The 13,527-nt window shown below is 38.2% G+C and overlaps 1 protein-coding gene across 1 annotated transcript in view; it reads left to right on the top strand.

Moving 5' to 3' along the window:
- The window catches only part of LOC144035011 (chemokine-like protein TAFA-2), an 86,832-nt gene that overhangs the window by 38,101 nt on the left and 35,204 nt on the right, over positions 1-13,527 (top strand). Inside the window, exon 2 of the mRNA XM_077544307.1 lies at positions 5,322-5,422. Coding sequence (XP_077400433.1) covers positions 5,323-5,422 — 100 coding nt within the window. The 5' untranslated portion in view covers position 5,322. The remainder of the gene's footprint in view (positions 1-5,321; positions 5,423-13,527) is intronic.

Raw genomic sequence — 13,527 nt, 5'->3', positions numbered from 1 at the left:
TAAAAAGGCTAAATTGAGGATTTCATTTGGTGAAACACACACGGACCACACAACAAAAGCATGCAAAAAGACACACGCACACGCAGACACATGCCTCCTGGCTGTACTTGGGGACGCTTGTCCAGCTGAAATTTCTTGAGGTCGCAATTAGTTTGGATAGACTGCGGCAACAGACGAGAGCCTTCCAATAAGTCAGAATGATATACAGAGTGCTCTGACAATTGAATTTTCTATTTAGATTTCCGCGTTTTGCTTCACTGATGATAACAAATACCAGATAAAACAGAAACATGCTCTCACAAGATGTACCCACAAAATTTTATATTAGCCTACTGACAATTCCGAGCTTACGTCACGATTGCGTCAAAATGGCAATAATGATAATAATTACATTAAAAAATTATTGAAATAATCACCTAAGTCATTTTATTTTAATTTTTTTGATTTTTCAGCAAACAAAAAAAATATCCATTTGGATCACAAGATGTTTTAGGCAAAAAATATTATTTCTTTTTTTGCAAAAAAAAAAAAAAGACTTAGGCAATTATTTTAAGGGCCGAGCAATAACAACTCACAATTGCGCCGTTTGATTAGTCACTCATGTGAATGAAGGTGCTCAAGTTTTTATGTATTGGGGAAGGGATGACTTATGCCAGACTCCAAAGTGCACCACTGGGCACCATTTTAGCCAAATGTCCAAATAATCAGGAAACTGAAATGGTGAGTTTTGATAACAGTTGAAAGCAGTTTGTTGCTGTATCTCCATAAATCACGTCATAATTCTCCATCTCAGCTATACGTTTTTAGCAATTTTCTTCAAACTTGTATGCTGGATTTAGAAACATTTACAAGCTTTATCAGGTTATTTTATGTTCAAAATGAATGCATATTATTTCTTTAACCAAAAATGTGTTTTTGTGTTTGTTCCAAAAACGACTTGCTTTTAATTCCTGCTATGAGTGATGTTGTGGGATATCCTCCAAATCTCCAGCAATGGATACACCTTGAAAGTTAATATATTTCCATTACATTTTCTCTCACACCTCTGGGAACGCAAAAGATGCCCGCGGGATGTCGGTCCACTTTTGAGCAAGAATGCATACAAACATGCATGCCCACGACATGCACACGCTCAAAAACAGAGCGGAGTTATAGAGAGGAGGCTGACGAGGCGTGTGTAGCGGGGAGTGCATTCCAACGGGACTAATTAAAGGAATGGAACAGACTGCACAACTCATCAGAGACGACCACTTTTTCTCCAACTATCTCCCACTCTTCCTTTCTCTTTTACTCCTCTGAGTTCGATTAATGAAAGCAACATCATGCAGGGTTGTAAGATCCACTGCTGCTTTATTGCCACCATTTTGCCTGGCAGATATCATCAAGCGGTGTAGACTTCTCTACGTGACATCTCTCAGAAATACCTGAGGAAGCCGCACAAAATAGTTTTCAACACATGCTGATGTAAACAATACTGAAAGAATCGTGTTGTTTGTATGCAGTGAGTTTAACCCTGGAGAACCCACGGGGTCAAATTTGGCCCCTATAAATTCTGCTACTCAAATAACAAAGACCTTTTTTTTTTCTACAAATTTAACTTCAAAAGTCCAGAGTGCCAATTCTGACCCCTGCATGGGGCCATCTAGTGGATGAATATTGCACTTACATGAGCCAGAGTGGTGGTGACAAGATGGCTGGCAACATGCTGTTTTGTTGAGCTGGAAATCAATCCAAACAAAACCATCTTCTCAGCAAACCATCAGATGGTAAAATTGTATTTTTTTTGTTAATCTATTTCATATCATGTTGCAGAATGCCTAGGAGTATTTTTTATATATATATTTTGATAAATTAGCAACTCTGAGCTAGTTAAAAAAAAAAGGGTTGAAATTGAAAAAATATACGTATATATTTTGGTGTTCAGTGAACTTATAGCAGTCATTTAATGTATAATTCATAATTTTCCAAAGAAAAAAAGGGTTCTTGGGTTCTTCAGGGTTAATATTCTGTGTATCCCTGAATTTAAGTGACTGTATGCTAGTTTGTGTGTGATTCAGATCATGACACTAATGGAGTCAATGGTCGCCCCCCTTCCTTTCTCTTATGCTCTCTCTTTCCTATGCTGTTCTGTGGCCATCACACATCACACACCCTCTCTCTGCTCTGCGGCAGACAGACCAAACAAAGTAGTCATGATGAAATGGCGCTGCGTTATCACAGACTTTCCGTGCGTGTAAATGAACCGGAGAGGGAGCAGGTACGATTGTTGACGAGTAGAGCTGAAGTGAGGACATGAGGAAAGTGTGGGTGGAGATGAATGATGAAAAAAAAAAGGCAACAAATGCGGCAAGAAAGCATACATGTGTATGATTCCGTGTGTGATGCCCTCTAGCCTGAAAAAAAAGTCTTGGCTCAGCCTGTCTGGCTTTGCAGCTTCCCTCAGCTCGAGATGACTCACACATGCTGCTTAAAAGTCAAGCCAAGGCTTAACACACATACACAATCCCTCATAACATGACTCACACGTGAAGTCTCGGGAAGCCTCAAGATTGGTTGACAATAGAGACCAGTAGAAGATTAATTCATTTTATATAAATAAATTAATCTTGCTTGCCCAAATGTTTAAAGTACACTGATAGAATGCTAACAAGATATTGGTGTGAACTGGGGGTCAAATCCCATTACAGGGCTACAATTATATCCTAGCATTTTTTATTATATATATATTTTTTTGCTGCACTTTATCTCTGTTGTGCAGTATTAAAATGTTGAATGAAATCTTCAGGATATTCTACATTAATATATGATTGTTTAAAACAGTAGAGAAACAAGCAAGCAAGGGATTTACAGATATATTTGGTGCATTCCAGCAAATTTGTGACATTTGTTTGTTGTAGCACTATCAAAATAAACTTACATTCCTGTCTTTTTTCAATTCAAAATATGGTCATACACAAAGTACTCAAAATGTTTACCTGTGGGTATTGGCCCATCTCAGGCAATATTGTTTTTATATGTCTTGTTTTGTTGTAGTGAAACCCCTCATTTGATAAACAAGACTGAAAGAAACGAGTGAGTTTTTTTTTTTTTAGCATAAATTTGCAAACACATCAAATATAGCCACTTAGGCGCTGAGCAAGTTGACACTAAGCACAATACAGTGATTCGGCAAATAAATAGATACATAAATAAATGAATGAATCACAGGTTATAGTTGAAATATCATCAAATATATGCAACTTTCGGTGGACTGTGTGGCTTGTGGACTACAGTATTCAAAATTTTTCATGGGGGGGGGTAATGTGTTAGGGTAGCAGGACTGAGTGAACAGCGACGGCGATAACTAAAATATAACCTTAAAAAATAAAAGAAAAAAAGCATAAGTGCTGAGTAACACAAATATGTAAAGATATAACTATTCTAATTCATATAAATGATAGTTCATGGTAAATTCTAAACAGGCAACAAATAATATTTTCCCCTTTATACTGTAGATAACAGAAACAGAAACACAGATGACCTTTTGTACTGATTGTACATTGGCCTTAAAAGCAACCCCGACTGTCATGACAAGTTTGCTCTTTATTATTTATTTGGTTGTTACTAACATAACCATGAGATCAATTTTTCAAAAAACATTTCCAATTTAATACATTTTGTAGAAACTTTATTTGGACATACGCGGACGTTGTTATTTACGTTCCGTGCGTAGTGATGTAAAATGGCGGCGACTTTCTACCGAGCAATGTGAAACGGCAATAAAGAAAGCAAGGTAAGGCTCCGTTATGTTCCTATAGGAACGATCAAAACTCTCGAATGTGTCTGTTGAATGACAAAAGCATGTCCTGGGGGAGGGTGAAATTAAACTGGAAATGATTTTTGGAAAATAAATCTCATTGTTATGCTAGTAACAACCAAATAAATACTAAAGAGCAAACTTGTCATGAGAGTTGGGGTTTCTTTTAAGAACCCCTCCCAGAAGAAGAATTAAAACAGAAGAAGAATGTCAACTCTTATTTATTTAAACTTAACATGATACACGTTTCTTCTGTATTAAATGTTCTATATATTGTTTAAAAATAAAATAGCTTGTATTCAATGAAAACGTTTTTTATTTACCTATATATATATATACATATATATATATATATTACAGGCATTTTAGAGCAGTAGTATTAATACCGTGAGATTTTTGCTTGTGGTTATCATATCGTCACAATCTAATTTGTCCCACTCAAATATTACTATTTTTTAATTGTATTAAATGCCTATGCAATAAGATCAATGTGCAGGACAAATTGCCTTAAAAAAAACACACCATTTATTTTACAGTTCATCATGCATTTATACATTTTATTGGGACTGATTGGATGGAATGGCCCTCATGCATTTCCTGCATGTCAACCTCCAGTAATTATGTATAATGAATATAGCAGAGTTTGCAATGAAGACAAGCTTACAGGAAAGCAAATTTTTTTCCCCCCTGGTTGATGAAAGAAGTTTTTTTCCTTTTTCTTTGCACTTTTTTCACACTGTCAGGACTTCTACTCACTACTCAACCCTATGTAAACACCTGCTGTTATTTCACTCTGTTTCTACATGCTATATAGAGTACAGCACATAACGGGAGAAACGTGTCCTCTCCTAAAATAAAAAGCAAAGTGATTCATTATTAATCAAACCTTTGTTATAAATAAAATATGATGAGTTTATGTTGTTTTTAATCATGTGGATTTTGACTGCTTGTGTTCTCTCAGCAGACCTGGGAAAGCTTTGAAATGGGCTCGTTTGAGATGCTGCTGCTCTTCATTTAACAGATGCCAGCTATTTGCAGCCATCCGCATTTACGCACACACAGACACAGTGACTATATTAACACAAGAGAACCTGGCTCATCTCCGTTTCTGATGTTGACACCATGTTCCACTTGGTTGCAAAAGACGGGAAATGAAAGAACGATTTTGCCAACATCCCTTGCCCTTCACCCTTTATCTTATTGTTTCCATCTCCTCATCTCTACATTGTGAAACGTCTCTACCGTGTGAACATTTAAGGCAGAAAACAATATTTCCCCGTGAATGCGTAAATGTTTTTATTTCATTTTGCTGAGATGATGAGGCGGTGCCGAGTGTTTGCGAGCCTGTTGGGCTGGTACGCTTTACCGTTTTCTTAGAGCTCTTCATGTTTTATGCATGTTTGCTTTACACGGGCATAAAAGGGGAAGCAAGTTAACCGGCATTTATGACAATTTGATGTCACAGGATTTGTATGCGTTCTCTGATAAAGTATGCATGTATTTCGCCTTCCCTCTTTTCTGGCAGAATGCGGGAGCGGGGCCCTTGTATGTGTGGAGTCGGTGTGTGGAGTCTACTGCTGTCACTTTGTCTGGCCTCCCTCACTCATGCACACAGGAGTCACACAGGTAGGATGAAACGTTTTTAAAACCATTCTCGGTTTAGGTGAACGGTATGGGATTTTTTAATAGGTTTTAGGTGAATTAATGAATACACACTCGCACGCACGCACACACACACGCACATACACATGCTCACCCACATACAAAAAAACAAACCAAAAAATAAAATAATAATAATAATAATAATAAAAAATAATTAAAAAAAAAAAAAAGAAAAAAAGAGAGCAATGATGATGACATGTCAAATCGGTAAAATTACCGAATGAACAATACTGAGCTCAACCCAAAAACATTCCTGATAATAACTGTCAACAGAAAATGCCAGCATTGGCTTTTAACTAGGAGATACATTTACATAAATACATTTGTCAACGATATAAACACTTTTTTACAAGTCCTTTATGGCATTTCAAGTCATGATTTTTTTTTATTTTTACCATCTTTCTACCACACACCGCATCATTCAAGTTGGTATGATGCCTTAATTTGCTATCATAGTATACTGTTGTGCACCCACATCAGCACAGCACGACACCAAAATCATGTTAAATCATTTAACATGTTAAAAAAAAAGAAGCTTATTTATTATGCAGTCACTGATTTATATGGTAGGACAAGTCACCAGCACCAGTCATCCACTACAAATACCCTGACTAGACAAAAAGCCTTTAATACTTTACAAAAGCAAATGACTGTGGTAAATGGTGACATCATCTTCCCAAGATGCAATGCAATATATGAAACATTGAGCGGACTAAGCAGAGTGATAAGCAGAAATTAATTTGCACACACTTCTTTGTGGCTGACTAGTTCCTTCTTTACCACAGCATTCCATCAATCAATTTTTTTACAAAACAGACTTCCGCAAATGTATGTCACTATGTTCACTTGGTATCGTCTGCTGCGGCTGTTTTGAAAGGCCTATATAAATAAAGATTTTAATTGACTTAAAAAAATCCAAAGGTACAATCTTAAGGCGACATAATGCTGCATGGCTTCCACATAGTGAGGGAAGGCATTTTTACACTTCTCAGACAATTGGGCATTAAAAAAGCCATAATATATTTGTTCTTAAGCTATTTTCAACACTTTGAAATTGTTGATAATGTGTAAAAATAACATACTATAAACAGTGAAATTGACCATATCTGGACATGTGGGGTTTCTAGCCGACAGCGGCGTTATCTAATTTTTTTTGGTCTCACAGTCTCTTTCTTTCAAGACTGATTTATTTGCCGTCAACATAGCTGAAGGTAGTGTAGCAAAAATAAAGAAATACATAAATAAACAAACAAACCAATAAATGAATAATACACTAAAGATCACCTGCAGTGCTAAATTGGATCAGTTAGAGCTAGACAACCTCTCACATTTTCTATGCTGTTACTTCTAAGAGTTTTTATATATTTCAGGACATAGTGTTGTAACAGAAAAGTTTTTCAGTATTTACAGTAACTGCTAACTAATTTTGCTTCAAATTATAACATAGTTTGTCAAAAATTTCAATACATGACAAATGAAGGGCACCTGCAAGCAAAAGGATTTGTTTTATGTTTCTTCTCTTCTATACAACAGATGGCATTTATAGTATACTGTCACTATGTAACCTCTTTTTATATATTTAAAAATGGAACCAGTAAAGCACACATAATACCTGTCGGCATTCAGAAAGATGTATGAGACCTCTGAGGCATCTTTCCAGGAAGCACCTTCTTAAAATTGTCTAATAAACTGGAAGGAGTGATCTGAGTAACCCCAACAAAACAGGTCTTGGAGTAAGGGCCTTTCTCATTGTGGTGGTCCCATCAGGGAAGGATGACTCTCCAAAATGCCTGCAGGTTGCGACTCAGACTGAGCAATGAGACTTATACTTTTGGAATTCTCTGTTGCATGATATCGCTCCCGCGTGAGCCAAGTGGCTGAGTCACAAGTATAATTGAGCCCAGAGGCCTATTACTCCTCAGCACTTTATTTCTCATGTGAGGGCTGGATATCTTCCGCCCTCAGGTCCGTTGTGATCACCTGTGTGGTGCTGAAAATGGCTTTGTGCTATTGTGTCTGCTACTCATGTCGGAATGATATGAATTCTGTGTATTATTGGTTCATTGATTTATTGTTGTTAGAGTATCATTTAAAAATGTTTAAAAATGAATGTAACTACACTATTAGTGGTTTGCTACTTTTTTTTCCAACCCATTATCAGTTGAATAGCACGCATGCTGCGGCTGACAACGCTAACACAGCCGAGATTTTCCTTTTTATTTTAAAATAACTTTCTTTAACCTCTAAAGTTCCTTGCCGAACGCGCGCTAAGCTAACCTGCTAACTCCATTCGTGCTAGGACGGCAGAGGCCAACAGCTACAACAAAGGCTACTAATGGGCTTTATTGACTGATTTTTTAAAAAGAGATTACACCACAGTATTTTAAGCCCTTCCACAGTTAATTATAGGCATATAAAGATTAAAGGATCTTGGTGCAGTTTGTCACTATTTTACTCGCGACTGCCACCTCTGGCCCAAAGCGTAACTGCAGCATCTGTGTCGGGCTCGTTCATGGTGCGCGTGCGAGTACATTCACGATCTTAAAGCGACAGCCGCAGTTGACAAACGAAGGCAAGACTTGAAATGAGGTAAGAAAAACTCCGCCCCCTCCCCTCCCCAAAGAAACTGTGGAGTGTGAGGGTCCGCACACTCTACTATAAAGGGAAGATAAAAGCCATCAATTCTTCAAACCCTGGAGAACCCACAGGGTCAAATTTGTCCCCTTTAAATTCTGCTGCTCAAATAACAAAGACCTTTTTTTATTTTTTACAAATTTAACTTCAAAAGTCCAGAGTGCCACTTCTGACCCCTGCATGGGGCCATCTAGTGGATGAATATTGCACTTACATGAGCCAGAGTGGTGGTGACAAGATGGCTGGCAACATGCTGTTTTATTGAGCTGGAAATCAATCCAAACAAAACCATCTTCTCAGCAAACCATCAGATGGTAAAATTGTGCTTTTTTTGTTAAACTATTTCATATCATGTTGCAGAATGCGTAGGAGTATGTTTTATATATAAATTTTGATGAATTAGCAACTCTGAGCTAGTTCAAAAAACAAGGGTTAAAATTGAAAAAACATATATTTTGGTGTTCAGTGAATTTATAGGAGTCATTTAATGTACAATTCATAATTTTCCAAAGAAGAAAAGGGTTCTTGGGTTCTCCAGGGTTAAACATTTGAAACAAATTGTGGAGGAGGAGGGGAGGAGAGGGAAGAAGAAGGAGAAAAAAACACAAGGGTGAGTTGCGAACGGGCAACCTGTTGCTTACAGGGCGAGCGCAGTAACTGCTACACGATTCATTCAGTTAGGTTCAACAGCGCAAAAGTTTTAGCCAAAAGTATCAGCCAGAAGGGATTTTAAGACAGCCAATTGTCATTTCATTGCACTTTAGCATCGCAAATGTCAAGGATAATTAATTGCTTTGAATTCATTTGGGCAGAATATTTACTGTCAAAGGCCACTTTTGTCATTGTCCCATTGGAGGGAGGCCTCAGAGAAAGTGGGCGTGCGTTTAGTCCTCACAGGCGGTGCGGGGGCGGATCCGCTTCTAATGGCGTCAAAAAGTGCCAAGAGCTCGTTTTCTCAGGTTGGGAGGGGCTGGTGCTTGAAGAGCAGAATGACTTAGAATTTCTCATAGAGGGGCGAATGGAGGAAAAGCTCCAAAAAGTGGATTTTTCACGTTGCTGTCCCTTTAACAGCTTAATATAATGCTGATTAGCTAACATTTTCATACTTGCACAAACATTTCCCGAACAATATGATTCATTCTCACTCAAATCCAAACATTCTGATTCAGTATTTGTTTGTAACGGCAAATCCACATCTCAATCCGAGTTAGCACAAATTCTTATTGATGTTTATTTAATACTTGAGTCTGAATGAAATTGCTTGTCAGGTCAGAAAGTAAAACCAATCTTACATCCTGTCCATCTACATCATGTTAATTAGGCTGAATGATTAAAAAAATGCCTTTTTATAAAACCCGAAAAAAGGGGCCTAAATGGTACCTGCAGACAAAAACGTTCTGCACTGCAGAGCTGTCACACTTGCTCACTTTTACTGTCAGTCGGTGCGACACGGTATGCAGCAGGTTTGAAACACTATCATTTAGCCAGAAAATGGCATTTAAGATTTCCCTTCCTGTGCAACAAACCCAAGAACCAAAGCAGGCCCAAAACAACATCTGGCCAAAAATGACTAATAAACAATGACACCGTCACCTGAGGAGAAAAGCCGAAAGTTATTAAAGTGGGCTTTACTGTATGTTTGGTTTGACCTTAGATGATAGAGAGTGATGGCTTGAAAATGTTAAGCTTCGCCTTTGGCTTCCGTGTGCTGATAAGGCTTTGCACAGGGTGCCCTTCATCTGAACTGCTTGTCTTTGTTGTGTTTAATTGTCACAACCGCTCAATACTTTTGTTTCTCAACTCAAGTTAGTGTTTCATGTCGACAGTGGGTGAGTGAGACCGGGGACAGATTGTTATTGTTATTATCAAATGCTTTTCTGGGAGTTGACGTGAGCAAGCGTGCAAATGGCTATAAACGTGACTTTATGAGTTTCTGTAGCACAAAAGATTACATGCAATGTTCCCCAGCTGCCAGGCATTATTATCTACTTGGGCAGAGGACGGAAATGTTCTCTTTAACACTGATGTTTGCCGTTTTGTTTTGTCTGGTATAGCCCACACTTCCTTGACGGGTGCAATAAATAGCGGCGATAACACTGATGTCAGGATCCTAGTTGAACGCGGAAGGTGTGTCGAGTCGCCGTGTTCTTTTTAATTAACGACTGATTGCAGAGCAAGTTGTCATCAGGGATTCGCAGCATCCATTTACGGCTTGTCGCATGGGTGGGAACAAACACGTAATCAAATCATTACTGACGATCGTCCCTGAGGTCACTCCAAGGTTGATGCGCCAACATTTTGCACACATCATTAACATTAATGTGATCTTGCATTTTTCATAGACAGCGAGCAACACAGATGCGTGAATGTGTATTTAAACACTTTAGTATGATGCAATGTACAACCACAACAACGCTCACATTGCTGCGGGGCAGTGTCGCTCAAAACGGAACATTTATTTGTATTCCTGTTTAATCTTTGTAAGGCAGGATTTTGAGGAAGCTCTTCTACATTTAAAAAAAAATTATCGATCCACTACCTGGGTCGATTTTGTTGTTTAGTACAAAATAATGACTCCATTTTTTGAGTTGTTTTAAAGCAACACTAAGGAACTTTCAGTTTATGTTGATTATGGCGGCACCATATGCCTGAAGGAAGATCAAATTTCCCATGAAGACAAGCACATTGCATCGTTTTTCTGGGCTCAAATTGACTCCCGTCTTTGTAATGAATGGGGAAAGGAAAAAGTGACGTATGCCATTAAGCAGTCAGCACATTTGTCGTTTTTTTGTGTGGCAGTGTTCCTACCATCCTCCTCAAAATTGCTTAGTGCCAGTAAAAATGATACAGACCCCCTCAGGCTATGGCAAAGGTACCGTTCAACTAGTTTTAAGTTAATCAGGCATGAAAATCCACCACTTTTCAGTGAAATTCGCCGTTTTTAATCCAAAATAGGTCACCTACGAGAATTGTGCATATCCGATGATAATTTTTTTTTATTTTTTATAACCAGAGTCAGTGCGTCAGTGAACTCCGGGTGGGATGGGTACCCAAGACGGCACCGATTCACGTTAAATCAGACGGTGCCATGTTCTGAAGCGCGTCCTAAATTATGACTGTGCGGGAGTAGATGTGTTGGTAATTTTCTATAAGGTAGCGGTGTACGCACAACCAGTGTACTAACGTCACCCACTTGCGCTAGAGTTCATTCACTCTATGCTAAAATGCATTTCCGGGTTTGGGATTTTGGTTAATAAGCAAGCCAAACGAGAGTGAAGCTTGTTTAGCGATTTGAATCATGTTATAAGGTGTGCGGCTTTACCATCGTTACAATATATTACTTATACCATATTTATAATTTCACGGGTAACGATAAAACTGCAAAATCCTTGTGGCCAACTTGCAGCACTAGCAAACATTACATACCGCGTTGGATACAGTCTACATTGAGTTTGCTTCCGAGTCCCAATTATTCTTTTTGTCGTGCATGTCCTCTTCCAACTGTCATTTTTTTTGCGAGATTTCACTCCAAGTTGAGATCGAAATAATCTCGCTTGCACGTTTTTGAAAAACTGCACAAGGAACCAAAATAACACGAATACAATTATTTATCATCTGTTCTTGTATTACTACTTAATTTTGTTCTTTATGTTGTTCATTGAAAATAACTTTGCTTCTCAATTTATTTGTAATATTTATATTTTATTAATGTTTTATCTTGATTTTTTTTACTCCATCCTTTCTGTCTCATGTGTTTTATATTCATTATGTTTAATTATTTGTCAGAACATCTGACATATAGTAAAACGTCATGAATTTGACTTGCTTTTATTTAATAAAAAATGACTGTTAGTGAATGTTATTTTTCAAATATTATTATTTTGTTGTTAAATCAATTAACATTTATTACCACAAACAACAGAACAAAAGTACCGAAAATTGGTATTGTTCAGTACTGGTATCAATACCCCAGCACCGACAATTGGAACCGAACCGGTTCAAATGGGAAAGGTACGCATCCTAATTGAATGCAACACTTGCTGTTTTTTCGACATCCATCCACGGTCCGATAAATGTAGCAGTAACAGTTTTTCTTGACGCCAAAAAATCTTGAACATTAAAACTCGCCATCCCTTATCCCCCCCCCAGACGGTTTTGGTCCTAGTCCTTCTCACCTTTTTCACCCCTGACCTGTTTTCATGCCTGGCTAATGTTTCATCAGAAGAGTTATGACAATAGTTAAATATTTTAAGGTTGAAAAGTTTCTTAGTGATACTTTATAGAAAATGACCCACTTTATTGAGCTGTTTTATACAGAACGACCCAACATATTGTATTGTTTTTTTTCCAAAATGACTCACTTTTTTGGGATTGTGTTATACAAAATTACCCACTTTTTTGGGGGGACAAAATAACCTATTCATTTATTTATTTATTTTAACAAAATTGCTCTCTTTTTGGGTTGTTATAAAACGATTAAATTTTGGTAGGTTGTTTTATGCATAATGACCCACTTTCTGGGTTGTTTAATACAAAATTACAAAAAAAATTGCCACAGGCTTTGGAGATGGCAGCTTCAGAGACTTTAATGAACAGGTTTGATTCTTTGAACGTAGGAGTGAGCTAGAGATCCTGGAGAAACCCCACAGAAGCACGGGGAGAACATAAACATCTTACATCAGGGTAGATATTCAAACCTAGAACCTCTTCACTATGCGGCGGATCTCACACCATTAGTACACCATGCGGCCGAGGCTTGAAGCAGATGAAGAGACTTTGCTTCAGGGCTATAGATCTCAGATATCCTACAGATGTCCTCTAATGAGGTTAAATTTGTGCCTCGGCTCGGTGGCGGTGACATCACTCTCGTAGAAACAGCTTGGCTTGGACTTTAAGGAAATGCAGAATAGTGATTATGCTGCTCACTTTACCACACCGTGTCGGCTCATTGATTCAAAATCTATCAATGGCGATCTCCATATAACGCCACTGATTAGGGGCCACAAAGACGTTCATTTGCTCTGAAAGGCACCCCGTCTACACTTGTAGTGAACTACAAAGTTGCAATGCAGTTTCTGGGAAGACGGACACAGAAATGACTCTCACGTGAGCTCAAGTCAGTCGAGAATGTAGACAGGTTTTTCTCTGGCAAGTGCACATGGAAGAAGTCACACATGCACACGGGCGCACGTGCACACATGCATCCAGTCAACACACGGGCCCTCTAATGTGATGTTTGGAGACAGGCTGTCTGCCCTCTCTAGAAGCTGCTACACACTTAAGCTTCTCCCACAACATGAGTCCATATGGCTTGATAAAAAATGCAAACTGAAAATTTGAATTGTGAAAGTTTCATGCTGACAAACGTGCAAGCACTTACTAAGATTTGCACTAGAGTTGCTGGTCCAAACAAGAAGAGGCACTTTCTCAGGAGC

This window comes from Vanacampus margaritifer, chromosome 1, assembly GCF_051991255.1.
Source record: "Vanacampus margaritifer isolate UIUO_Vmar chromosome 1, RoL_Vmar_1.0, whole genome shotgun sequence".
NCBI lineage: Eukaryota > Metazoa > Chordata > Actinopteri > Syngnathiformes > Syngnathidae > Vanacampus > Vanacampus margaritifer.
This window is presented reverse-complemented; position numbering and strand designations above follow the sequence as displayed.